This window comes from Nomascus leucogenys, chromosome 19, assembly GCF_006542625.1.
Source record: "Nomascus leucogenys isolate Asia chromosome 19, Asia_NLE_v1, whole genome shotgun sequence".
In the NCBI taxonomy this organism is placed as follows: domain Eukaryota; kingdom Metazoa; phylum Chordata; class Mammalia; order Primates; family Hylobatidae; genus Nomascus; species Nomascus leucogenys.
In genome coordinates this window covers 11,076,333-11,101,424 of record NC_044399.1, presented here as the reverse complement: position 1 = coordinate 11,101,424, position 25,092 = coordinate 11,076,333, and the positions used below count along the sequence as shown (strand labels likewise).

General features: G+C 47.9%; 1 protein-coding gene, 1 non-coding gene and 1 pseudogene across 3 annotated transcripts in view; 1 reads left to right on the top strand and 2 right to left on the bottom strand.

The window, feature by feature from the left end:
- GREB1 (growth regulating estrogen receptor binding 1) overlaps positions 1-23,934 on the bottom strand; it is an 86,272-nt gene extending 62,338 nt beyond the window's left edge. For both annotated transcript variants that reach the window (XM_030800186.1, XM_030800188.1), the window contains exons 1-5: positions 23,602-23,934; positions 17,766-17,885; positions 13,687-13,863; positions 3,399-3,581; positions 1,515-1,649 (exon numbers count right to left, since the gene is read on the bottom strand). In XM_030800186.1, coding sequence (XP_030656046.1) covers positions 1,515-1,649; positions 3,399-3,581; positions 13,687-13,863; positions 17,766-17,885; positions 23,602-23,758 — 772 coding nt within the window. In that variant the 5' untranslated portion in view covers positions 23,759-23,934. The remainder of the gene's footprint in view (positions 1-1,514; positions 1,650-3,398; positions 3,582-13,686; positions 13,864-17,765; positions 17,886-23,601) is intronic.
- LOC115831582 lies at positions 18,576-18,694 on the top strand. Its single transcript, XR_004027112.1, has one exon. It is a non-coding gene; the product is annotated as a 5S ribosomal RNA (ribosomal RNA).
- Positions 18,987-19,160, bottom strand: LOC115831665 (annotated as a pseudogene).
- Positions 23,935-25,092: the final 1,158 nt, after the last annotated feature.

Here is a 25,092-nt window from a genome sequence, read left to right as displayed (position 1 = left end):
GCCACCATGCAAGACGTGCCTTTGCTTCTCCTTTGCCTTTCGCCATGATTGTGAGGCCTCCACAGCCATGTAGAACTGTGAGTCCATTAAACCACTTTATAAATTACCCAGTCTTGGGAATGTCTTCATAGCAGTATGGAAATGGACTAATACATCTGGAGTCCAGGAGAGCAGTTGGGTTTGCAGCTACCTGGGTGCAGGCTGTTCATAGGGCCCAGGGCTCCCCAGGTCTAAGGGTAATTCTGGGGACAATCGTGGCTTCTGGTCTCCTGGGGCTGACGGAACTGCTTAGGTTGCCCATGTCAGCCAGAATGGTCTGGAAAGAGCTCGGGTCAGAAGTAGCACTGAATGTTTCCTGTGGGTTTGAGAGGGTGGCTCTGAAGCCACATGACATGTGTTTGAGCCCAGTTCCACCACCTCCCAGCTTTGTAACCCTGGACACTTACTTAACCTCCCTATGCCTCAGTGTTCTCATCTAGAAAATGGGGGTGGTCACTGTAGCAACTCAGAGCCACTGTGAGAACGACATGAGTTAGCAGAAGAAAGTGCCTGGAACAGTGCCTGGTGTGTAACATGCATTGAGTACTTGCTCATACTATCATCTTATTTAATTCTTACAATTGCCCTACAAATTAGACAGAAGAGATTTGCCCAACTTTACAGATGAGGAAACGGAGGTTCAGAAGGTTTGAATTGCCCCAAATCACTCAGCTAAAAGGTGGCAGAACTGGAGCTTACACCCAGGCACCCCGACAGCAAAAACAGCAGGCTCTCCAGGCCATGAGGGCAGAGGCACCAGGAGCCTGGGCATGGGCCAATGTACCTCTACAGACCATCTGGGCAGGAGGCATGAAAACAACCAGCGACCTTCCTGAGTCCTCAGGAAGGCTGGTGTCCACCGTGATAACAATGGCCATGCTTAGGAAGTCTGTGCAACATGGTGAAATGCCAAGCATGTACATCAGGGTTCACATCTAATGTCACCTCTTGCCTCCACCTCCTCCTGCCCACGAGGTCCTAGGCAAGAACCCAGCCTCAATGAGCCTCACCTTCCCAATCAGTAAAATGCAGAAACTGACGCTTGCTCACAGCGTGGTTGTTGGGCTTCAAGGCGTTCATAGAGCTGGGGAGTGCTGAGTGCGGGGTCAATGGCAGCAATCTGGTCTTTTCCACCCCTTCTAGCAATTCATTCAAACACTGACTCAGCACCTTTACATAGAGAGCTCTATGCTGTGCGGGGGTTGGGGTGGGGGTGCTGCAGAGGGAACCTGCATATGTCCCCACCAGGGGATCCCACTTCATATCAAACAGGAATAAAGAAACTCCCAGTGAAAAACCTAGCATTCTTTGTTGAAAAGTATTACAAATGCAAGATGAAAGTAAAGGTGTTATAGAAAAAGATAACAGCCCCCTGATTTATTTTGAAGAATGCTTGACTGCATAGTCAACCGGACACATTGGAGACATGCTAGCTCTGTGGATTTAGCAGCTCTGGCGTGTCTCCGCCACCTCACCTGCCTGCTGAGCTCCCATCAGGATGCTGGGGTTCGTCCCAGGAACGGGCTCACTGGGGAAGGCAGCCGCGCTCTCCAGGGCTGGGAAGAGGGAACTGGAACAAGTACTGGCGGGGATCTGCCGGCTTCTAAACTCTAAGGGGGCAAGGTGCACGCGTGAAAATCAACTCACTCTTCTCCAACAATTACGAAATGAGTTCCTGGAGTGGAACGTGTCCTACAGGACAGTGAGCTATGGAGACAGCCACACAAGCTGCCACCACATTCTGGTCTTTGTTTCAGCGTGAAGCCAGGGCGGGGGTGTGACTCTCTACTTGTGGCTCCATGCCAAGGGGCAGCTCTGGTTGTCAAGAGTGGGAGCAATGGTGAGTATTTAGAAGAAAGGGAAAAATTACACAACTAAGTCACCCTACAGCTACCCGTAGCCATAGACGAGAGTGTTACTTGAAGATAAAGAAATGATACCATCTTCCACCCTTATTTCCTCCTCTGGGAAAGGCCACCCCCAGCAGCCAGTGAGGTGGGGAACCTCTGAGGTGCTTGGACCCAGCAGGTGATCAAAGACGGTGAACTGGTCCCACATGGGGCAGAACCACTGCATCCTCAGAGCCTGAGAAATGACTGGCAAGTAGTAGGGGCTCAGGAGGCATTGACTGAACAAAGCAAGAAAAGCAGACAGGAAGGAAGAGTGGGGTGTGAGGGGGCCATGCCCAGAGCCACCCAGCCTAAGGCCTCTTCCCTCTACTCCCAGGACCTGCCTGGGAGAGTCCGGAAGACAAGATGGAAACAAACAGACAAGGGAGGGACACCTCACACCCCAGACTTGCCCTCCACTCGTGGCAAGCCACTGAGGATCCAGCCTCCTCCTCACCCCGCATTGCGGACTATGGCCACGAAGGGCAAAGCTGAGACAAAGAAGGGTGGGAGGGCAGCCTGCTCCCAACATTTCTGAATGCTGCATCCCAATCACTTCTTCAGAGACCAGCAACGTGAAGCTGGTCTTTCTGGCCCTAGTTCAGGGTTCAGGGGCTTGGGTGGGGCACTGTTCAAGCCAAGCTGTCTTAAGTCAGGTTCTCAGCCTTGGCACCAGTGACATTTGCAGTGGGCTCCTTTGTGCTGGGGGACGCCCTGTGCACTGCAGAATATTCAGCCATACCCTGGTCCCTACCCCAGATGCTGGTGGCACCATCCAGTCATGACAATCAAACTTGTCTCGAGTTATGGCCAAACATTCCCTAGGGGACAAAAGTCACCCATGGTTGCGGACCACTTGGGTGAACCACTCAATCTGGGGAGATGAGAACCAGTGCCCCAAATACTTGCCATAGGAGGTAACGCACAGTCTGGCCCTCTGTCAACGTGTTTTTTGTTTTGTTTTGTTTTTTGAGATGCAGTCATGCTCTGCTGCCCAGGCTGGAGTGCAGTGGCACCATCTCAGCTCACTGCAAACTCTACCTCCCGGGTCCAAGTGATTCTCCTGCCTCAGCCTCCCGAGTAGCTGGGATTACAGGCGGGCACCACCATGCCCGGCTAACTTTTGTATTCTCAGTAGAGAAGGGTCTCACCATGTTGGCCAGGCTGGTCTTGAACTCCTGACCTCAAGTGATCCCTTCACCTCAGCCTCCCAAAGTGCTGGGATTACAGGCGTGAGCCACCACAACTGGCCCTCTGTCGACTTTTAAACATCCCACCCAATTAGACTGTCACTGTCAACCAGCTTAACGCCCGTAATGCAGAGGAGCATTTTCCATTTCATAGGCCTGGCCTTTTGCCTGTGATGTGTGCTGCTATGCAATGGCCTCTCCCCAACATCACACCAACAGGCACCATGGCCCACTTGGGGGCCCAGCACTCCCACACCTCCTCCACAGCCAACCTGCTCACCTGAGCCTTTCCAACAGATTAAAGGTCCTTTGGTTAGAGTCCCTTGTGCATTACGGACCAGGTAATACTTCAAGTGTTTCTGCTTCTTGGGCTGAGTGGTCAGTTTCAGATTTATATGATTGGAGAATTCTGTGAAGTAACAGAAGCCTTTCTTTCCACAGCCAACACAATTCCCAGAGAAACCTGGAGAAGGAAGTAAAACCATAAACATCTTTCTTTCTTTTTTTTTTTTTTTTTTTTTGAGATGAAGTCTCTTTCTTGTCATCTAGGCTGGAGTGCAATGGCGCGATCTCGGCTCGCTGCAACCTCCGCCTCCCAGGTTCAAGTGATTCTCCTGCCTCAGCCTCCTGAATAGCTGGGATTACAGGCACCTGCCACCATGCCTAGCTAATTGTTTTGTATTTTTTAGTAGAGACGGGGTTTCACCATGTTGGCCAGCCTGGTCCTTTTCAAATAAGAAGAGTTCATCCAAACTCTGAAGGTTCATTTCTGGCACCACCAGCCAGAGAACGCCACAAGGCAAGCACCCCACCCTCTTAGACTAGCCCAGAGGTGAAGACGGCCTCAATTTGAATAAAAGAGGACCAAGAAGACTTAGTGATAGAGATGGGCCCAGGCAAACTTGGAAGATTTAACGTGCTTGGGGGCCCACTGAAACACCTATGTAGACAGCAAACTTTGCAAGACAAGAGCCATCCCATTCCACTGTCTACACAGATCAGGCACCTGAAATGATGCGACAGGCTCTTATTTCCGTTGGGGTGGGTTAGTTACAGACTCTCGAAGCAATGTGACTAGTGAGATGGGCTACACTGGGAGGCCTCCTAAGAGTCCAAAATTCCATCCTGCTATCAAGTTGATCCCGTGAGTTTCTGAAATCAATCAGGAGAGCTCCGCAATGCCTGGTCGGCACGCTGGCGAGTGAATTCCATGGCTCAGCAGTGGATGGAGATGCTCTGCTAGAATGTGACTATCTTGCTGCTGCTGGCCTCTGCACCAGGCCTACAGTTGACTTTCTGGGAGGTGATGGAGGCTCCCATCAGCTGTGAGGCTCTAAGCAGGCCTCCTACACAGTGGCAATGACAAAACCACCTCCTGGGAGCTATTAAAATCCAGAGAATATGCTTGAAAAGACCTTCGTACACTGTAAAGCCTATTCAGACCATAGGCATTGGGAGTGTTGGTTAAGATGAGAAATGTGAAGACTGGGCTTCTGCCCAGGCTGACTGCTCTTATTTAAACGATCTTAGGACGGCCTTGCTTCACCCACTGGTATGTCTGGTTTCTCTGGGTCCAAAGGCCTTTGGCTGGGGAGATCCTGAAGCTAAGACTCATGTATCATATTCTCCATTTGATAAGTCTACAAAGGTCATCGTGCCTTAGGCCGTGAGGGCCACCCGGCTCTGTGTGTAACTCTGCTCTAAAACAGTCTCCCTAAGGTCTCTGGCTAGTATTCAAAATAACTCCAGTTAGTGAAGGTTAAAAACATCTCCACAGATAAATAAGACATCTACATTACAGAGGCCTACTGGACTCCCTGATCTATTTTGAGCACATCTAGTCTTCCTCCAAAGGCATTAGAAATAAGGACAGATCTCTTGGCCTCGCCATAGGACAGTTACAGGATAATTTACCTTCCACAGTCCTATTCCCTCTGTGCCAGCACAAACAGTAAGGTCCTGACATGAAACACTGTCCTCTCCATGTGCTTACTTTCCATGGAACAGGCAGGGAACTAACACTCACAGGGAACCAGGGCCATTCTTGTCATTCATCTCAACCCACAAGTGACACAGGAGCCAGTCAACCTGGAGGGCAAGTCCTTCTTTGTGAAATCAGAGAACCAGAGAGGCCAACTGTTCAAATGCATAGGTACAGAAAGTGTGGCATTCAACTCCAGCCTGAGGATGATGTTCTCGCCCACAGGCCTGGCATCCGAGGCTGCCCCAATGCCCCCAGCTTTCATCTCCAGCTTCATTCCTGTCCTTCCTCTGATATGCTAATTCCCAGCTGGACTCCCCTGCCTTTCAACCCAGCCCGCTCCCACTGCCCTCCACCCACAGGCTCATCCTCTCCTCCAGGGGCCCCACCTGTACACGTCCAGTCCTCACTCAACATCGTGTTCCAATGCCTAACCCCAAGAGCCTTCTGTGACCCAAAGGCTAGCTGGCAGTTTCCTCCAGACTCCAGGCTCTTCCTGTAGCTCAGGGCCCTCTGAACATCCCAGTGATTGAAATTTGTGTCTTTTTCCCATCATTATTCCTCTAAGCTCGCAGCATGACTGCACGTGTGAGCTGTGTGTGTGCAAGTGCACAGGTACTGACTAATGCCCAACACGTGGCAGGCAGCCGGTTAATATCGAGAGGGAAGAAAGGAGAGAGGAAACAGGGTAACTGTAAAAAAGCCTGTTAGGGTTTCTGCAAGCACTCTGAAGGAATAACCTCATGTCTTTGTTTATTCCTTCACCTCCAACTTAGGGACGCTTGAGATAAACCCAGCTCAACTGCTGCCTAAGAACAAGGCCCGAAGAAACCTTCAGAGCTCCCTGGAAGGGCTTCTAAGCCTGGTGTTAAAAAGACGGATGAACAGGAAACAGAACTGCAAGAAACTAAGAGCAACTTGCCAAGGCCAGGCTGTCAAACCTCTCCAGAGACAGCTAAGCAGGTTACAGTCCTCTGTCCCATAAGAAACACGGCTGGGGACCGTTGCTGTGCTGCAGTGGCCGTCTCCATCTCCTCGGCCGGCCGGGACAGGAAGCACGGATAATAGGGAGCCCTTTGTGATTCAGAAATGAGGGCGGACACCCTGGGTCTTGCTGGCACAGGAAACATTTAGGGACTCAGCAAGCAACTGCTTTTCTGCTTTGGTAAAAACTTTCCGGTCAGGAGACCCAGCTGCTCTTCTGTGAGGTGTCTTAGATAGCCACAGAGGCCAACCAAGAAAACCACAGACAGCTTCCCAACCGGCCCTGGGAGAGACAGGAAATGTCAACTCTTCAAGAAGGTATTGGAAAGGCAACAGAAGTTTTCATGAGAAAGAGGAAAATAATGAGCCGTTCTCTTCAGAAATTTACCTTAGGACTTGGAAGTCTAGAAAGTTTTCTTTATATGATGGGCTTAGAAAGCATGGGATCCTGCCTGAAATCTCAAATTCCTGCCGGGTGTGGATATCCAGAATCGAAATTCTTCCTTCAGTGTCCTCACCATGGGAAACAGTCCATCTTAAACAGGACTCGTCACCACGCACAGCCACACCCTGTGATTCTCCTGTGTGTCTAGTTAGCAGCTGCAGGTAGCATTTGTTTAACAAGCACGTCCTGGGCGGCTACGTGTGCTGGCCACTGAGCAAGCCTCTCTCCCCTTCTGCTGAGAGGGCAGCTACATCCACTCCCCCAGCCCCTGCAAGGGAGTGTGCATAAGCCTGGATGTCTGAGGGGCCTGGGTTCAAATCCTAACTACAGTTAGGTGATGTGAGGCAGGTAACTAACACCTCTGAGCTTTGCTTTCCTCATCTGTCAACAAGCCGACAATAGCGGCTTCATAGTGCACCTACCATGGGCCAGGCACTGTGCCAAGCGCGTTATAAACGTTCTCATTTAAACCTCATGAAGCCCGACAAAACAATCAGTAGCAGTGTCCCAGTTTACAGATGAACGCATCAAGGCAGAGGGAGAGACAGAAACCCATCCATGGTACAGGGTGACCCAGCCACGGCTACAGGGTAGAAAGTGCTGGAGTTAGGATTTGAACCCATCTCCTCCCAAAAACCCACCTTGTAGGAGCACTATGGGGGTTACGTACCTACGAGATGTCTAACATGTCAGGGGCACTCTGCAAGCATCCCTCCTTCCTCTACCCTGGACTAAGTGTATTAGGAAGGAGAGCACAGTGGGGGTCATGACACTCACATGTGGCCCTAGGGGAGCAAATATATAGCCCCCCACAACACTGTGAGACGTGGAGGAAGCAGCTCCATTTCTCTGGGTTTCCGTGTTCCAACCATCAAAGGGAAGGCTATGACTAAATGGGCCCTATGCCTCCTTCTAGGACCAAAGTGACACGATTCTTCTTGGAAGCATCCATAGGTGGCTTCCTTCAGACCCAGTGGTCTCTGAGCACTTGGCTCATAGCAGGCTGGAGACGGCCCAGGTTTACTGCTGGGGCCACTCCCTCTGCAGAGAGGAGTCCTCCCACAAAACCTCAGGGATGCCTTTAGAAGCCCACCTGCACCTGACCTTTCTTCTAGAACCACAGTCCAAGGAGATCTCACTGACAGCCACTGCACCAGAGCTGGGAGCCACAAACCTGTCCCCCAGGCCTGATGCCTCCATCCAGTGCCTTCCCAGGAGAGTGGATGCTCAGAAGGGCCTTACTCTAGACCGCTGTCCCTGCGCAGAAGGCCACTTGGCCCTAGTCATCAACCCTCCATGAAAAAATGCAAATCTGACAAATACTTCTGTGCACAAATATGTTTAGAAAGAAAATCTGATAGGAAACAAACCACATGCTCTGGGCAAGACATAGATTAAAAATGCATGGTTCGGCCGGGCGCGGTGGCTCACGCCTGGAATCCCAGCATTTTGGGAGGCTGAGGCGGGTGGATCATGAGGTCAGGAGATCGAGACCATCCTGGCTAACACAGTGAAACCCCGTCTCTACTAAAAATACAAAAAAAATTAGCCAGGCTTGGTGGCGGGCGCCTGTAGTCCCAGCTACTCAGGAGGCTGAGGCAAGAGAATGGCGTGAACCCGGAAGGTGGAGCTTGCAGTAAGCCGAGATCGCGCCACTGCACTCCAGCCTGGGAGACAGAGCGAGACTCCATTTCAAAAAGAAAGAAAAAACAAAAAAATGCATGGTTCATTAATTGGGTATTGTTTTTGGTTAAAAAAAAGAAATGGTCCCTATTAGGAAGAAGGAACAGACACAATTAAATAATCTCATGATTGAGGCAGAAGTACCGGTAGCAACGACAGTAGTTCCTCAAATTTGGGTAGCATTTTCGAGTTTATAAAGATTGTCATATAAAGAGCGGAGTTATCCTCAAAACCGCAGTCAGGTACCACATACATCTTTATCCCCTTTATAGATGGCAAACCTGTAGCCCCAAGGCAGGAAGTATTTCTCTGCCAAGATGGGACTGGCTGTTCCAGCACAGTGTGCTGCGGGGAAGAATGAGGAAACAGCAGCAGTAATTTAGGAAAGCAATTCCAGGAAGACATCCTGGCAAGTGGGATTTAAATTGGGCCTGAACAGCAACTCTATGTTCCTTCCACATAATAAGCCTTGAAAGCCCGTGAGCTCAGACGAGCACACATTATACCTAGCAACTAATGACCACCCTCCCCATGCCTGAAAATAAACAGGTACTTGGGACAAAACTAACATCATCTTTGGCTCACTGTGTGCCATATTAATTGAAAAAAGAAAAAACAGTATCTGGGAAACATTATTTTAAATCCCTACCTGGATGGAGAAAGGAAAAGACCATGGGCAAAGTAAAACAACGTAATATATATATATATATAATATATATGTGTGTATATATATGTGTGTGTATATATGTGTGTGTATATATGTGTGTATATATATGTGTATATATACACATATATACATATATACATATATACACACATATATACACACACACATATATACACACATATATATACACACACATATATATTATATATATATATACCCATATATACATACACACATATATACACACATATATACACACACACATATATGTACACACACATATATACACACATACATATATTTAGACACATATATACATATATATACACACATATATATACACACACATATATACACACACATATATATACACACACATATACATATACATACATACATACACACACACACACACACACACACACACACATATATATCCAGAGCCCCTGCCTGGGTATTTTGGCCAAATCCCAGCTCAAGTGTGGAAATGACCTCCTTGTGTCGGGGAAGCCTAAGGAGCGGTACCAGGATTCCAGGTGAAACAGGAAGTGGGGCAGGGGTCCCAGGTGTTCCCAGGGAAGATGAAGCACTCAGGGGTGGTAAATAGTATGATGTTGGGAAGTTTGAAACATATAATTCTCAGGCCATCGTACTCCTCTAGAATCCTGCAGTAAGTTCATAACTAGTTCTTCCACCTCAGTTTCTCCCTTTGCATAAAAATCAATTGTGTATCTGACTTCTAAGAGATCTTCTTAAAACACAAATTAAAACAGTCATCTAAATTTAACATCTAACACTCTAAATATCCTTAAAAATATCAATTATAAGGGTAAAACTAGGGAGGAAGGACCTACACATTAAGAAAAATTGAAGAGATACAGCAACCAAATGCTTTAGAAGACCCTTGTCTGGATCTTGATACAAATGCACCAATTGCTTTAAAAAAAAAAGTGTAAGATACAATTTGAACACCCTGAATATTTGATAATATCAAATATCTGTTAAATCTTTTAGATATGATAATGGTATTGGATTTCTAATGAAAAGCCGTTAACTTTTTTTTTTTTTTTTAAATGGAGTTTCATTCTTGTCACCTAGACTGGAGTGGAATGGCTTGATCTCAGCTCACTGCAACCTCCGCCTCCTGGGTTCAAGTGATTTTCCTGTCTCAGCCTCCCGAGTAGCTGGGATTACAGGCATGTGCCACCACGCCCGGCTAATTTTTGTATTTTTAGTAGAGACGGGGTTTCACCACGTTGGCCTGGCTAGTCTCGAACTCCTGGCCTCAGATGATCTACCCCCGCCCCTCAGCCTCCCAAAGTACTGGGATTACAGACATAAGCCACCGCACCTGGCCCCATTATCTTTTAGAGATAATGCCCTGCGGATATATTTACAGATGAAATGATACAATGTCTGAGATTTGTTTCAAAATAATCCCAGAAAGGGAGACGAGGGGGACATTATCAATGAAACAAGATTGGCCATGTGTTGGTAACCTTTAAAGAAGGCTAGATCACCTCATACCATGAGACTCTGTACTTCTGTAGTTTGAAAATAGCTCCTTTTCCAAGCAGAACCCAGCTGGGCACCCCACCCCACCATGCTCTCCACCAGCCTCCACTCCAGCCACAGAGTACTCTAGCCACTTCTCCAGTGCGCCATGCTGTCATGTACAGGGAGTTCCCTCTGCTGAGATGCCCTTCATCCTCCAGGACCTGGGCACCAGGGCCAGACCCTCAGGGTTCAAACAGCAGGGTGGCCCTGAGCAAGTCAGTTAGCCTCTCTGTGCCTTCATTTCTGTATATAACTCGAGATAATAATAGACCCACTGCATTGGCTATTTTAACTTATTTTGTGCACTTTCTGGCATATGATAAATGCTCAAAAAGTGCCGACTGCTGTTAGTGTTTGGTTTCTGTTGCTGTTATTCTCCAATTGGCAAAATTCCACTCATTTTTCAGGGCCCAGCTCAGATACCACATCCTCCCATTCCCATCCTCACTGGGAGCCGGTGTGCCCCTCCGATTCCTGGAGCACCTTACCGTCTCTGCTGGACCATGTCGCACACGGATGTATCGTAAGATTTATTGACAGAGTCGTTTGTTGTGGACATCTAGGCTGATTCTTGGTGTGCCTACATCCCCCCACCCTGCCCCCAGACATAACTGAAGGTCCAGGCTTTCATTTCACGTTATATATTCAGTAAATGCATGCTGAATTCTTTGCCTGCTGAATGAACAAAGGACTCGTTTACTCCCATCTAAGAAAAAACAATCTAGCGGGGTATGTTTTCCTTTTTTATGTCTGAGCTGTCAACCCACTTAGATAAATTACCGGGCAATAAACTGAAACACACACCTAGATTTTAATCTTTCAGCTTTTCAGATAAAAGACCTGAGTTGATTAAAAGTCACGAAAACAAGTCTCCCAATACTGCTGCTTCCCTCAAGGTATTCCCCAGCCTGTATTTTATAGATCACTAAAAAGCACTGAGCCCTGCCGCTGCAGGGCTGGAGGGGTCACCTTGTCCTGTATAGCCATCAGATTTAATTGCAGGAAACCTAAACAGTGTTAAGTACGCAAGCTGAGAGCATAAAGTTATTTTATTAAAAGAAGAAAGTGACGGTTATTACCAACCAGGCCTTGTCACCCATTTCAGATGGCTTTGGCAAGCAATTAACAAAGCTCCTACTTCCTCTCCTCGAGGAGCTGGCTCTGTTACTGGGCTGATGGTGAAGGAACTGAAAGATCCTCGTCTCCGTGGGCCAAGAGGCAGAGCCTCCTTGATTTATTATCCTGGCAATTCCTTTACAGTCACAAAGTGGTGGAATCCAGACGAATCCCCGGCCACCACCAGATCAAACGCTAAGGCGGCCACCAGGCACCAGGCACGGCCTGGCGTACTCACTTTCATCCTGGGCGACTGTCGTAAGCATTCAGTCTGTCATTGGATTATTCCACCAGCTTCTTTGCTAGAGTGGGTTTTCTGGAATGGTTGTGTTTTAGAGAACTAGTTACAGTGAGTCCATGAGCCTGCCTCAAGAGAGTTAGCCAAAATGTTTTCTCTCTTTCATCACTGTCTAGTGGTGCTGTCCCTCGAGTTAGCATTCACCTGCCTTGTGTCGGAGTTCACACACGTGTGTGTCCCCAGCGCCTTTGTGGCAGCAGCCACTGCGTTTTCTTCTCCCCTCTCTCCATCTTTCATCCTTTGCACAGCTCCTCAGACATAAAGTGTGCTCAATAACTACCTGTGGAGTGAGTCTATCCTCCCAGCTTTTGGAACTGTATCAAGCGCAAAACTGGAGGCTTCAATGTCTATACCCATGGAAAATATGTAAGAAATTGTGGGGGTTTTCAGCCTAAAAGTTTTTCCCATAAATTCTCACAATCAAATTTGCTTCTGCATGAAGACTGTTCCTGAGGCTACATCTGAAGTGGGTTATTACCAATCCTGCCTCCTGCCCAGATTTCCTCCAAAGAAGATGCCAGGCCAGATGGAGGGGCCGGACCCACAGTCACGGGATGAGAACAGACTGCCAAAGGGCCAGGGCACATGTGGAAGTCACCTCCCTGCTTCATGGATGAGGACGCAGAAGCCCAGGGGGGCACACAGGGACCTGTGGGCAGATGCAGGGCAGGAACCCAGATCCCCGGGCTCTCAGTCCACACCTCGGGTGTCCCTAGATTTTACTCCACAATGGGGGAGCCTGCTGAGTGATGGCCTGGCACACAGTAAGAACTCAATTATGTCATATGAGCAAAGGCAGCCAGGCTTGGCAAGGCCTGGCCTCAGCTCTGCACTCAGAGCCTTAGTGGGCCAGCGGTTGTTGGAAAGATCAAAGGCTAGTGGTGCCGGTGGCTGGAAGGGAAAACAGTGGCTCCCCCACCTTGACCTTGACCACAACATGTTCAAGACCATGTGGGATGGTACCGGGTAGAATCTGGAGCCAGGAAGACTTGAGTTTGAATCCTGGCTCTGTCCTCTTTACTCATGCGGCCTTGAGCAAGTTAACAGATCCAAGTCCACTTATAAAACTGAGGTAATAAAGACCACCTCTTGACTGGGCGTGGTGGCTCATGCTTGTAATCCCAGGACTTTGAGAGGCCAAGGTGGGCAGATCACTTGAGGCCAGGAGTTCGAGACCAGCCTGGCCAACATGGTGAAACCCCATCTCTACTAAAAATACAAACATTAGGCGGGTGTGGTGGCGTACACCTGTAATCCCAGCTATTTGGGTGGCTGAGGCATGAGAATCACTTGAACCCAGGAGGTGGGGGTCACAGTGAGCTGAGATAGCACCACTGCACTCCAGCCTGGGCGACAGGGAGAGACTCTGTCTCAAAATAAATAAATAAACAAACAAGCAAACAAACAGACCACGTCTTGAGAGATGAGTGATAAACCAAAGGGGAAAACAGATACAGGGTGCCTGGCAGTCCTTCAGGACAGAACATTCTGGAAGCAGCAACACACTCGGCCTCATTCTCCTCTGCCTCTGTAGGCTGTTTCTGAGACTGTCTAGGACAGGGTTTGTCACCCATTCTTGACACAAGCAGGCACTTAGGGAGGTTTGAAGAATAAATGTATGAAAAATGAATGCTAAATGTTGAGCTTTCTGCAGGGATGCAGTCATACTGTAAATGCATCTCATTTGCATTCCATTCCACAAATAACTTGTCTACCAAAAAAACAGGGCTGCATGCTGCGCTGGGGGTCTGTTGCCACCACCCCCAGCCGTGACCTCCCTTGACCCTGCTCTACCCCATGCAGAAGGAGCCACAGAGGATGACAAAGCAGCACTTACCAAGAAGAGCATTGTGGCCACTGTCATCCGGCAAGAACCTCTTGTCAACGGCGCACACCAGGAGATGGTCTGGCAGGCTGGGGGACTTGGCCCCCACGAGGAGAAAGCCCGCAGGGATGTCAATGGGCTCGTTGGAAATGGCGATGAGGCGCAGGTCCTTCCCGGCCTGGCAGAACCCTAGGAGGGGTAGACAGGGCTCACACGCTGCCCAGGGCTTCCCAGAAGCAGTGTCACAGGGGCAAAGGGAGGAAATGTTCTGGGTGTGCTCAGGTGAAACCCTTACCTCTGGGTGTGCTTGACCTCAGAATTAATCCTGAGAGATAAAACTACGATCTTGGTTGGCCGGGCATGGTTGCTCATGCCTGTAATCCCAGCACTTTGGGAAGCTGAGGCGGGAGGATCACTTGAGGTCAGGAGTTCAAGACCAGCCTGGCCAATGTAGTGAAACCCCATCTACTAAAAATACAAAAATTAGCCAGGGATAGTGGCACACACCTGCAATCCCAGCTACTCGTGAGGCTGAGGCAGAAGAATCATTTGAACCCAGAAGGCGGAGGTTGCAGTGAGCCGAGATTGTGCCCCGTACTCCAGCCTAAGCAATAAAGTGAGACTCCATCTCAAAAAAAAAAAATATATATATATAATCTATATATAGATATCTATATATATATAAAATCATAGTTATCCACGACACAGATCACACATTATTTGTCTATCGGTGCCACCATGTGATGCACCTTAATGTGCAAATGAAGCTCAACAGGAAGAAATTTTAAACACATGATGGTAAATGGAAACATACACAAGATAAATCCATAAGAAACTGAGGATCCTCTGAGGTTTTTTACATGCTGCATTTTATGGGGATGAGAAAGAGGCCATCATGAAAAATGAAGGCTGAGAATCTGATAGCGTCGGTTTCTTCTAGGGGGTCATGGAGAGGACGGGCGGCCAGGACACAGGCACAGAGCAGGCCGAGAGCACGGAGATTCTTATTCTATGCCCTTCAGAACCTTTTGTGTTTTGGAGCTTGTAAATACATTTCCTATTCAAATAATACATTTCTACAAATATCTGGGGGGAAACGTAAAAATAGAGGCCAGCTGAGATTAATTTGGATAAGGCTTTTCCAGGGTCTTGTCCCAGGTAAGGGCACACCCAGCCCCATCTCCTGTGCTTCCTGTAGCTTTAGCTCCCGACTGAGACCTCTGTGGGAGCCCCAGTGAGCCGAGGCCTTCCCAGCAGAGCTCTGCAGGATGTCATGAAGACTTTCCTCCTGCGTGCAGGGCTTCCCCACTCACCACGCATTTGCTCCATGGTTTCCCATGTGCCTCTGGGCGGGGGCAGTAGAAAGCAACACCTGTTGGGGAGACGCTGGCAGGCATGGGGCCAGCACCACCGCATGCCAGGCACTGATGAGGCAGGCTCTGCAAAGCTCTCATCACCTGCAGCGAAGTGTTGCTGTTCCCATTTTGAAGACAGGGAAACTGAGGCTCAGAGAGGTTGAGTGATTTGCTGCAAGCTATAGAGAGGTGGACCAGGAAGGGAGCCCAAGCTGACTCCCAGGTCTGGGGCATGATATGGTCTGGCTGTGCCCCCACCCACAGCTCATCTTAAACTGTAATTCCCACAATTCCCACATATTGTGGGAGGGATCCGGTGGGAGGTAACTGAATCATGGGGGTGGGTCTTTCCCACGCTATTCTCATGATAGTGAATATGTCTCATGAGATCTGATGGTTTTAAAAAGGGGAGTTTCCCCACACCAGCTCTCTTGTCTTGTCTGCTGCCATGTGATGTGCCTTTCACCTTCCAGCATGATTGTGAGGCCTCCCCAGCCACGTGGAACTGTAGGTCTAAGAATCCAGTTTCTTTTGAAAATTGCCCGATCTTGGGTATGTCTTTATCAGCAGTGTGAAAATGGACTAATACAGGCCAGTTCCTTGCATTGGCTTGGGGAAGGGAGGTCAATTCCCTGAGGTCAAGGTCAATCCCCAGAGGTCCCCTAACTCTCTGACCTAGGTCCCTCCCAGCCTGGTGTGGTCCATGCCTTCTGAAGAGCTGGAGGGATGTAGGCCATGAGTAGTCACAGTGTTTACTGTATTTATTTGGAAATTATGTAAAAATATAACGACCATTGGGGAGTTTACCTCTTAACGTTTTTTGTTTTTTTTTTTAAGAGATAGGGTCTTGCTATATTGCCCAGGCTGGCCTCGAAGTCTGGGCTCAAGCAATCCTCCTGCCTCAGCCTCCCGGTAGCTGGGACCTGACTACTTGTGCCACCATGCCTGGCTGAAGAGTTCACCTCTTACCATTTAATTCAGTGGTCTTTTAAATACTTGGACACTAGAAGTCCTACCTCACTAAGAGCCACCCTATTGCCTTCCCCTTGCCTGGAAGAGCAGCCCAGCGAGGGCCGAGTCCCTCCCCCCGCAGTCATCATGCTCAGGGTCAAGTCCAGGCCCCAAGGCAGAACACATGGGGCCTTCACACCAAGTCTCATCCCTCCTCCCAGCCTGGCTCTGCCACAGCTCAGGCCCCTACGTAAATAATCTGCTAGCAGTTCCCCCAAATGAGCTGTAATTTCACCCGACTAAGCCTTTGCACATACTGTTCCCTCTGTCTGGAACTTCCCAGCTTCCTGCACCCTCCACAGTCTCCTGGCTGACTCGTACTAATCCTCCAAAACCCGAAGGGCAACCTCCTCCAAGAAGCCTTCCCAAAACTACCTGCGTTAGAGCCCCTCCTCTGCTCCACGCACCCCTGCTTGCTCTCAACTGTGTGCAAAGTACCCACTTCCCTGTATAGCTCCCATCAAACAGGGATCTCTCGTCCCATTTATCTCCATATTTCCAGAGCAAAGAGTTCAATAATTACTTCAATTACTGCTTAATTTAATAATAACCAGTTAGTTATCTTAAATAACTAAGGACTGAGCACAATGCCTGGACATAGTAGGCATTCCAAAAATATTTGTATGGGGGTACCATAGTGTCATATGTAAACCATTTTACAAATAAGGAAGTGGAGGCTCAGAGAGATGCAGTGATCGGCCCGCAGCTATTCAACTATCTGCTAAGCAGCATGGCCTGCATGTTCCACTTGTGTCTGATGCCCAAGCTGATGTTCTCGCCACTAACTGGCCTCCCCCCTTGACTGGCATGGGTGTCAGACGGATGAACTCACTAGCAAAGAGGTTGTGTGGCTCATGGGTGGCAGAGTCAGGGGTGTACACCAAGCCTGAGTGCACAGCACAAGCTCTCAGCACAGGATTAAGCTGCCACCCACCCAGCATCTCCTGTTGGGTGGGTGAGGCCTCAGCTCCTCAACAGTGGAACTGTACCATTACTGATCGTACAGGGTCCCTGAGATTATGTGTATTTGCCTGTTCAACATTGACATACTGATGGGTATGAAAGATTATTCCAGCCAGGCACGGGGGCTCACGCCTGTAATCCCAACACTTTGGGAGGCTGAGGTGGGTGGATCACCCGAGGTCAGGAGTTCGAGACCAGCCTGGTCAACATGGTGAAACCCCATATCTACTAAAAACATAAAAATTAGCCAGGCATGGTGGCATGTGCCTATAATCCCAGCTACTCGGGAGGTTGAGGCAGAACTGCTTGAACCCAGGAGGCAGAGGTTGCAGTGATTTGAGATTGCACCACTGCACTCCAGCCTAGGCAACAGAAAGAAAGAAAGAAAGATTATTCCTCCTAATCACTTCTGAGTTCAATATGCTGTGCAAACAGGCCTGAGTAGGGAAAATGTATTCTAGGTTCCAAGCAACCTAGAATGTCTGGCTCCCAAGCCACTGGTAAAGTTGAGGCTGTCCAAAGAGCGGCACAGAGGCCTGCCTTAGCATCCCAGGATGGTGTCTCTGGAGCTCCTGTTTCAGGAGGGCAGGCCGGGCCAGCACCTGCTGGGGGCCCACGGGCATGGCTCACACCTCAGGGAAAGCAAAGGGAAGAGCAAAGAGGACCCCTGCGGCGTACAGTCACAGGCCCAGTCACCGGCCTGGCCACTGCCTCCGGGCAGCACGGCAGGCACTGCCTGGCCAGGAGCTGGCAGAGGCTCACCGTCTGTGGTGCAGCATCCTTCAGGCAGAGGGTGCAGCTGGAAAGGGTTTGGGGGGCTGTTTGTTTCCAGCCCTCCTTCTCCCTCTTCTTCCTCTTCCTCGTTGTCCACTCGGCTACCACCTAGATGGGGGAAGAAGAGTGATGAACAAGGCAGCTGCTGTCTGGCCTCAGAGCTTCCCCCAGGGCCTTTCCTCTGCCTGCATTCTCAGGCTCAACAAGCCCAACAAGTCCCTACGGGACTAATCCAGAATGGGTTCCACCCATCCTTAACAAGTACTCAGAAAGTCTAGCTAGTTCGGAATTAACTTGTCCTTACAGACAGTCTGTCAGTCGGGTTTTATCAACCTTCTTTACTGGAGGGAAAAGCTGAGGCTTGCTCGGGTTGGATGAGACTTGCCCAAGGTCACACTGCACACAGACCTGGGCCTCATGACTCCAGATTCAGGTTCACTCCTCTTCCATCTGCCACAGCTGCACGTACACTAGAGGTTTAATATGTATCGAATTGGTTGATAAGGACTGAGCGCAACGCCTGGACATAGTAGCATTCCAAAGACATTTGTGTAGATGGTACCATAGTGTCATATGAAGACCATTTTACAGAAAAGGAAATGGAGGCTCAGAGAGATCCAGCAATTGGCCCACAGCTATTCAACTATGTGCTAAGTAGCATGGCCCACACGTTCCCAGATGTGTGTGATGCCCAAGCTGATGCTCTTTCCCCTAACCTGCACTGCTTCATTTGGGACACAAAATATAGGTAGTATGAACAGCTTTACACAATACAAGACAGCTCTCAAACTACACCTTGTCTATGGCCATACCACCCTGAACGCACCTGATCTCGTCTGATCTCAGAAGCTAAGCAGGGTCGGGCCTGGTTAGTACTTGGATGGGAGACCTCCTGGGAATACCAGGTGCTGTAGGCCAGGCGCGGTGGCTCAAGCCTGTAATCCCAGCACTTTGGGAGGCCGAGGCAGGTGGGTCACCTGAGGTCAGGAGTTCGAGACCAGCCTGGCCAACATGATGAAACCCTGTCTCTACTGAAAATACAAAAAATTAGTTGGGTGTGGTGGTGCATGCCTGTAATCCCAGCTACCCAGGAGGCTGAGGCAGGAGAATCGCTTGAGCCTGGGAGGTGGAGGTTGCAGTGAGCCAAGATCACGCCACTGCACTCCGGCCTGGGCAACAAGAGCAAAAACTCCGTCTCAAACAACAACAAAAAATTATCCCCAAGGGAAGAACGCATGTAAACATTACTAGACACACAAACACACACACATACAAACAGCCATTCTAGAACAGGGTCAGGTATGGTATGGATGTAGGAAGCTTTCTTTAAACTGATAAGAACAGATACTACACTTGGTCTTAGCCAAAAGGCCGAGAAGCGATGTAGGAAGCTTTTTATAAGTGAAATAATATTTCGGAAGGAATGGTCACTGTTGAACAGGTCAGGAGAGCCTAGAGGTGGCCATGGAAATCCTGCAACTCCCTGGACACACGCTCTGTCACTACAGGGAAATGAAATTATCTCAGCTCTGGCAGGCAGGATCTCTGCCCTCACTCATCCCTGTATTCTAGGCACCCCACAAGGAAGCTAAGTATAACTGTGTGTTGGGCAGCCCAGTGGCTCCGGGTACACAGAATCGTACCTTATTCACTAAGCACTGCTGGAGAAGGCAGGATCTCAGGCTGTTGAAATTTAGTCCTGCCAACTTCTTGTAAGTTAGACATTTGGGGTAAAAATCTTTCTCAACTTCTCTATCTTTAAATGTCATTTAATAAATAGCATACAGAGTTCTTCAGCAAACAGGGTCATTATGAACATCCTTAAATACACTGGGCCAGGATACAGACACTCTTCGCTTCTTTTTTTTTTTTTTTTTTTTTGAGATGGAGTTTCTTTCTTGTCGCCCACACTGGAGTAAAATGGTGCAATCTCGGCTCACTGCAATCTCCGCCTCCCAGGTTCAAGCGATTCTCCTGCCTCGGCCTCCCAAATAGCTGGAATTACAGGCGCCTACCACTATGCCCAACAAATTTTTGTATTTTTAGTAGAGATGGGGTTTCACCATGTTGGCCAGGCTGGTCTCAAACTCCTGATCTCAGGTGATCCACCTGCCTCGGCCTCCCAAAGTGCTGAGATTATAGGCATGAGCCACCATGCCCGGCCCGCTTCTTATTTCTTTGTCTTATCCTCCAGTGTTGGTTTATTTGCTGTCAAGTCTCAAACTCTCACTTAACTTGGCTCTAACACCGTCCATCCATCCACAAGGCTAAGCAACCTAGGTTAATGATGAAATCATGTGTAGTAGAAAGAGATTGGACTGGAAATCAGGGAACTCAAGTTTCCATACTAGCCTGGGCCACTGCCTAGGTGGATGCAGGAAAATTACTTAACCTCTCTGTGCATCTGATCCTGCATCTTTAAAATGAGGTGGTTAATCCAGACAAACCCTAAGGTCACCTGGAGTTGTGATGGCCTATGTGGAAAAACATGGTCCTCAGAGCTGCACGGGATGTTCCAGATGTGATTTAAACGGTAGAGCATACTGGAAATATAGCCTCACAATGGCTACCATTTCAAACGGGCTTGTGGGACAAGAGGCAGAAGAAGCTGAATGTTTCCAGCAGGTGGGAACCATGACTTTGGGAAGGTCACAGCAGGAAGTGACTCAAGAATTCTTGATCTCTCAGTCTTCTGGGCTTAGAGGACACAGAGGTGGTAGGAAGGCTGTGAGGAGATTACCCAGAGGTGGGGTGGGGAGGGAGATACATTCTTGAGCCTGCTTCAGATGCTTTCTTTCTGCCATTACATACAGCAGGCGTGGTTTTAGCAGAACGTGTAAAGAGTCATGCCGAGACCCCAGGCGCCAGCAATGCAGTACAGGTCTCCATGTCAGGGACAGAGAAGACTCTGCAAAATCGACTCTGGTCTCTAAGCCAGCACCACAGAGGCTCAGAGGGGGATGGCACAGATGCCAACTATCAGTGAAATAAGGGAGACACATCCCAGGAAAACTAACACCAGCAGCCCCCAAGGCCCGCACTGTCGCAGCCAAGGGCACACCCGGGAATGCCTGCATGTGATTCTGCTAAGCTGCTAAGAACAGCAATTCAGACTCTTAGAAGGCATGAAAGAAAAGGGTCGTAAGCCTCAAAAGGTCAAAGAAAGAGCTCAAAATCCAGTCAGTAAGAAAGCAGGATTAAAGGTCAAAGGTCTACATCAGATATTCCAGGGGCTGTGATGGGAAGATCTGCCAGCAATAAGCTCGAGGAGACATTCCTGCCCGGGAGCAGACTAAACCAGACGTGTTTACCCAGGTCTCCTGGCAGGACGAGAGCTCTAAAATGGCTTTAGACAAAACCAACTGGATTGGGAGCTTAGAATCCTGATAACAAAACACAGGAACTCAGGGGGCCACTTCCCTCCATTCCGTACAAGGCTACTGCTTTTAATGTTGACATGCAATTGTGTTTTCTTTCCATGAGCAGAAACTCTATGGCATTCTAAGTGGGTGGGACTACAGAATTTTACCTATGTCCTGTTTAATGAATAAATACTTATCCCAAAATGCTGGACAGTGTCTGTTTTGTTGATCTCTCTTTTTAAAAAAAAAAATCAAGAATGTATAAGGGTTTTTCCCCTAAAGGAGGTGGTAGGTTAACAGCCCTAATTCAAAGAACAAAGTAATAAAACTCCTGCTAAATCTCCCTCACAAATACGTAAAATGTTAACAGATCAAGGGGTGTTCAGTATACCAGCACCCCGGTCATAAAAACCATCTTTAATGTCATTGTCTGAAGAAGGCCAGCAATGAGATAAGAAACCCCGAAAAACAGACACAACGAGATGCGGCCTGGATAAGCCTGTCTGCGCCAGGTTTGACTCTGCAGAAAGCAGGGGCTCTGAGTGCTTGGTTTAGGGTAACATTTAGCAAACCAAAAAGAGTCTGTCTCTTCCCACCAGCCCCATCAGCCCCCTTGTTTTCCTGCACTAGAAAACCAAACTCTCAGAGGACTTCTCTCTTCTGTTTGTCGGATAAATGGGAAAATCACAGGGCCAGTTCCAGTTTTCATACCAACATGGAGCTGGACAAGCCGGCTGAGAGCTGGCAGGGAACCTTCAGTCACAGCACTGGAGGAATGAAGGCTTAAGCCTCAGCACTGTCCCTGGACAGTGCCACATGTCCAACAGCAGATAAGGGCACCCTGAGCTGTCGGAATGTCAGACACAGCCTCCCAGTTAAAGGTGGGCAGAAAGCAACTATCAAGATCTTTCAACAGGAGGGAAAGCTGATTTGGAATCCTCAAAGGGCTTTCTACTCCTCTCTCGCCCTGTGGGCAGCCCTGGGCCTACTCAACCCCTTGTCTGTCCCCTTTTTATCTCAGAGCTTGGCCAAAGCTGAGTATGCAACTGCTGCTCAGTCACTCAAGCTTCCAGCAAGCCACCCTTCCATCTTCCCAAATCACAGAATTCAATTGCTTCAGCTTGTGAGGTAAAAGCACTTTGTGGATTTTAAGGTATCATTCAAATAAACATTACCATCAATATCACTATTAGGAATCCATCATTAGCCACAAAGCTCTTCAATACTATAGACGTAGAGGATGACCAGGTAATTCATATTCCACCAAAGTCTTTCAACTGGCCAAAAACAGTCCATAAAATACTCTCCAGCCATTCCTCGGCTCCCCATAAAATCACAGTCACGTCTCCCATGCCAGAAAACATCGGTGCTTTTGATGTGAATGCCAGCGATTCTCAGTTTTCCTAATGCATGGTTTTGATCACAGTCTAGTTTCTCTCAGACCCACATCCAGTTCTTCCAGGGGTTTAGAAGGGCCATTTGCAAGGTTAATTTAGTAAGGATGTTTTAAACAATGACACAGAAATGCCTCCCTGCTAGAATAAGGAACTATCAGATCTCACACAAGCTCAGTGCAGGGCCCCTTGAAGACAAGCACCTCCACACCTCGTTTTTTTCTGGGTACAATTCACCTCCACACCTCATTTTTCTCTAGGTACAATTCTCTCCAACCCAACCATCCCCTGCCACATACACACTCACGCATAGCAAGACCATCCCAGCACGAGACCTGGCTCACTCAGTGCTTTCTTCTTTAATTCTAGTTAATTAATTTTTGTTTTAAAGTATAGCCCCTTTGCACTTCGATAGCTAAGAGAAGTCTGCGGGTAACTTCAAGTCAAAGACATCAGCTTACAAAAAGAACTTCCATAACAGAGCTATCTCATACTATGGATCACTGAGGGGTTACTTCTGACACGAAAACACACAGCTATAAAAAACAATTGTTTCAATCTCTGCATAATTAAATAAACTCTAAAAAGTCATCCCCATGCCTGAAGAGAATTTAGTTGTTTATTCTTGGCATATATTAAATTTATAAGGGTTTGCTTTTGGCTTTTAAAGGTTTCTAAGAGTTCTCATACCTACTATTACTTTGCAAAGATCACAGGACAAAGAGAAGGAATATATTGCTGAGGGTCAAAAGCGTGTTAAAATTTCTTGCTTTTCCAAGTGAAAATGTCAAACCTTCTAAAGGAGCATAAGTAACAACCGATTGAGAACAATTTGTCCTCTTCCTTTCTCCTACTGATTCAATGAATAAGTTCACTTTTTGCAATTTTATGGCTGAAACTTATTTACATTTTAGCCAAAGTAAGAACTTGTACACAGTTTTTCTTTTTCTAATAATTCTTTTCTGCTAGATTCAACGTTATCTACATAAAGAGTTTCAAGTTCTGGTGCTAACATTAACTGCGCACAATAAAAGAAATACACAAATAAAAGCAATGTGCATCTCCCACCTTCTAGAGCGGCAAGCTGCTGCTCAGCTTCCAGGTACAGCTGGGAAAAGATGGGCCTGGGCACCAGGTTGTTGGACCGCAGGGATGCCTCGATGGAATTGTGCAAGACCTCTTCAAAGCGTGTCGTCTTCAGCTGTCCAGCGTAAGAATTTCCCATCTTCAAGAGGATGGAGTCTTCTGTTTAAAATGGCATCTCAGATTCGGTGCAAAAGCCTGGCTCCACGCAAGGTAGAAGGTGAAACAGCTGCAAGGAGGAAGGGCCGTGTAGCCTCTGCTCAGCAAAGACGAAGAGAGGGTGGCTGTCCTCAGCTGCAGCTACTGCCGGGCAATTACAGGAAGTTATATAAGTAACAGCTTTCTCTAATTTAGCACTCAGCAGAGCCTGACACTTCTTAGACTATTTCACTAGGAGCTGCCTCTTTTGCCATCCCCAGGTTTCACAGGACTCCCACTTTTCCCAGAGATGTGGTCCTGCCCGAGAGTTCCCAGACGAATGATGTTTCATTTTCCATGACCTGCAGACGAATGGCCCTCCAACACTCTTGTCAGTGACGGCAACTGAGCAATCCACCAAAACCAGTCCCAGATTTGAGGATTAGAAGAGCCGGCCTCCCCCCACCTTCCCAGAAGGTAGGCTAGCAGGTCTCCCATCACTGTCTTTGCTGGTAAAAGGCTGATTATTCTCATTCTTCCTTTAAAATGTTTTTTAATCTACTAAAAGTTTCCATGATTCAAGTAATACAGAATTACATCTGGAAAACCTGGAAATCACAGAGGAGTGGGAAAACGAGGAAAATCACTGACATTTCTATCCCCCAAGAGATTTATTTTCTATCCTCCCAAAATCACAGAGAACCGCCGTGATTTTTTTTCTGTAGCAGCTTAATTGAGATATAATTCACATACCTTACCACTTAAAGTAGACAACTCAATGGTTTTTCGTATATTCACCGTGTTGTGCAACTGTCATATGACCAATTTTAGAATGCTTTCATCACCCCAAGAGGAAACCCCAGACCTATCATTCTGCGACCCTCCAACCCCTCCAGCTGGTGGCAACGATTAATTTATTTTCTGTCTCTATAGATTTGCTCATTCTGGATACTTTGTATAAATGGAATCATTCAGTACGAGGTCTTTTGTGACTGGCTTCTATCTAACGTTAGCACAATGTCTCCAAGATTCGTCTGTTTAGCATGAATCAATACTTCATTCCGACTCATGTATTTTGATGTATTGTTTTAGATTTAATTCTCTTCAGAACTTGCGGGTGGGAAGGGATAGACGATTGTATTCACATAATTATAATCATACTATAATATACATTTTTATTTTTTTTTCCTTGACATAAGCATTTCGCTCAACCCTCTTGCAAATGTTTTTAGAACAATTTTAATGGCTGCTTCCATTGAGTGAAAATGCTGATATTTGTTCTGACATTTCTCCCTGATTATACATAGGGTTAAATTTCTATTTTCAGTCCTTCCCAAA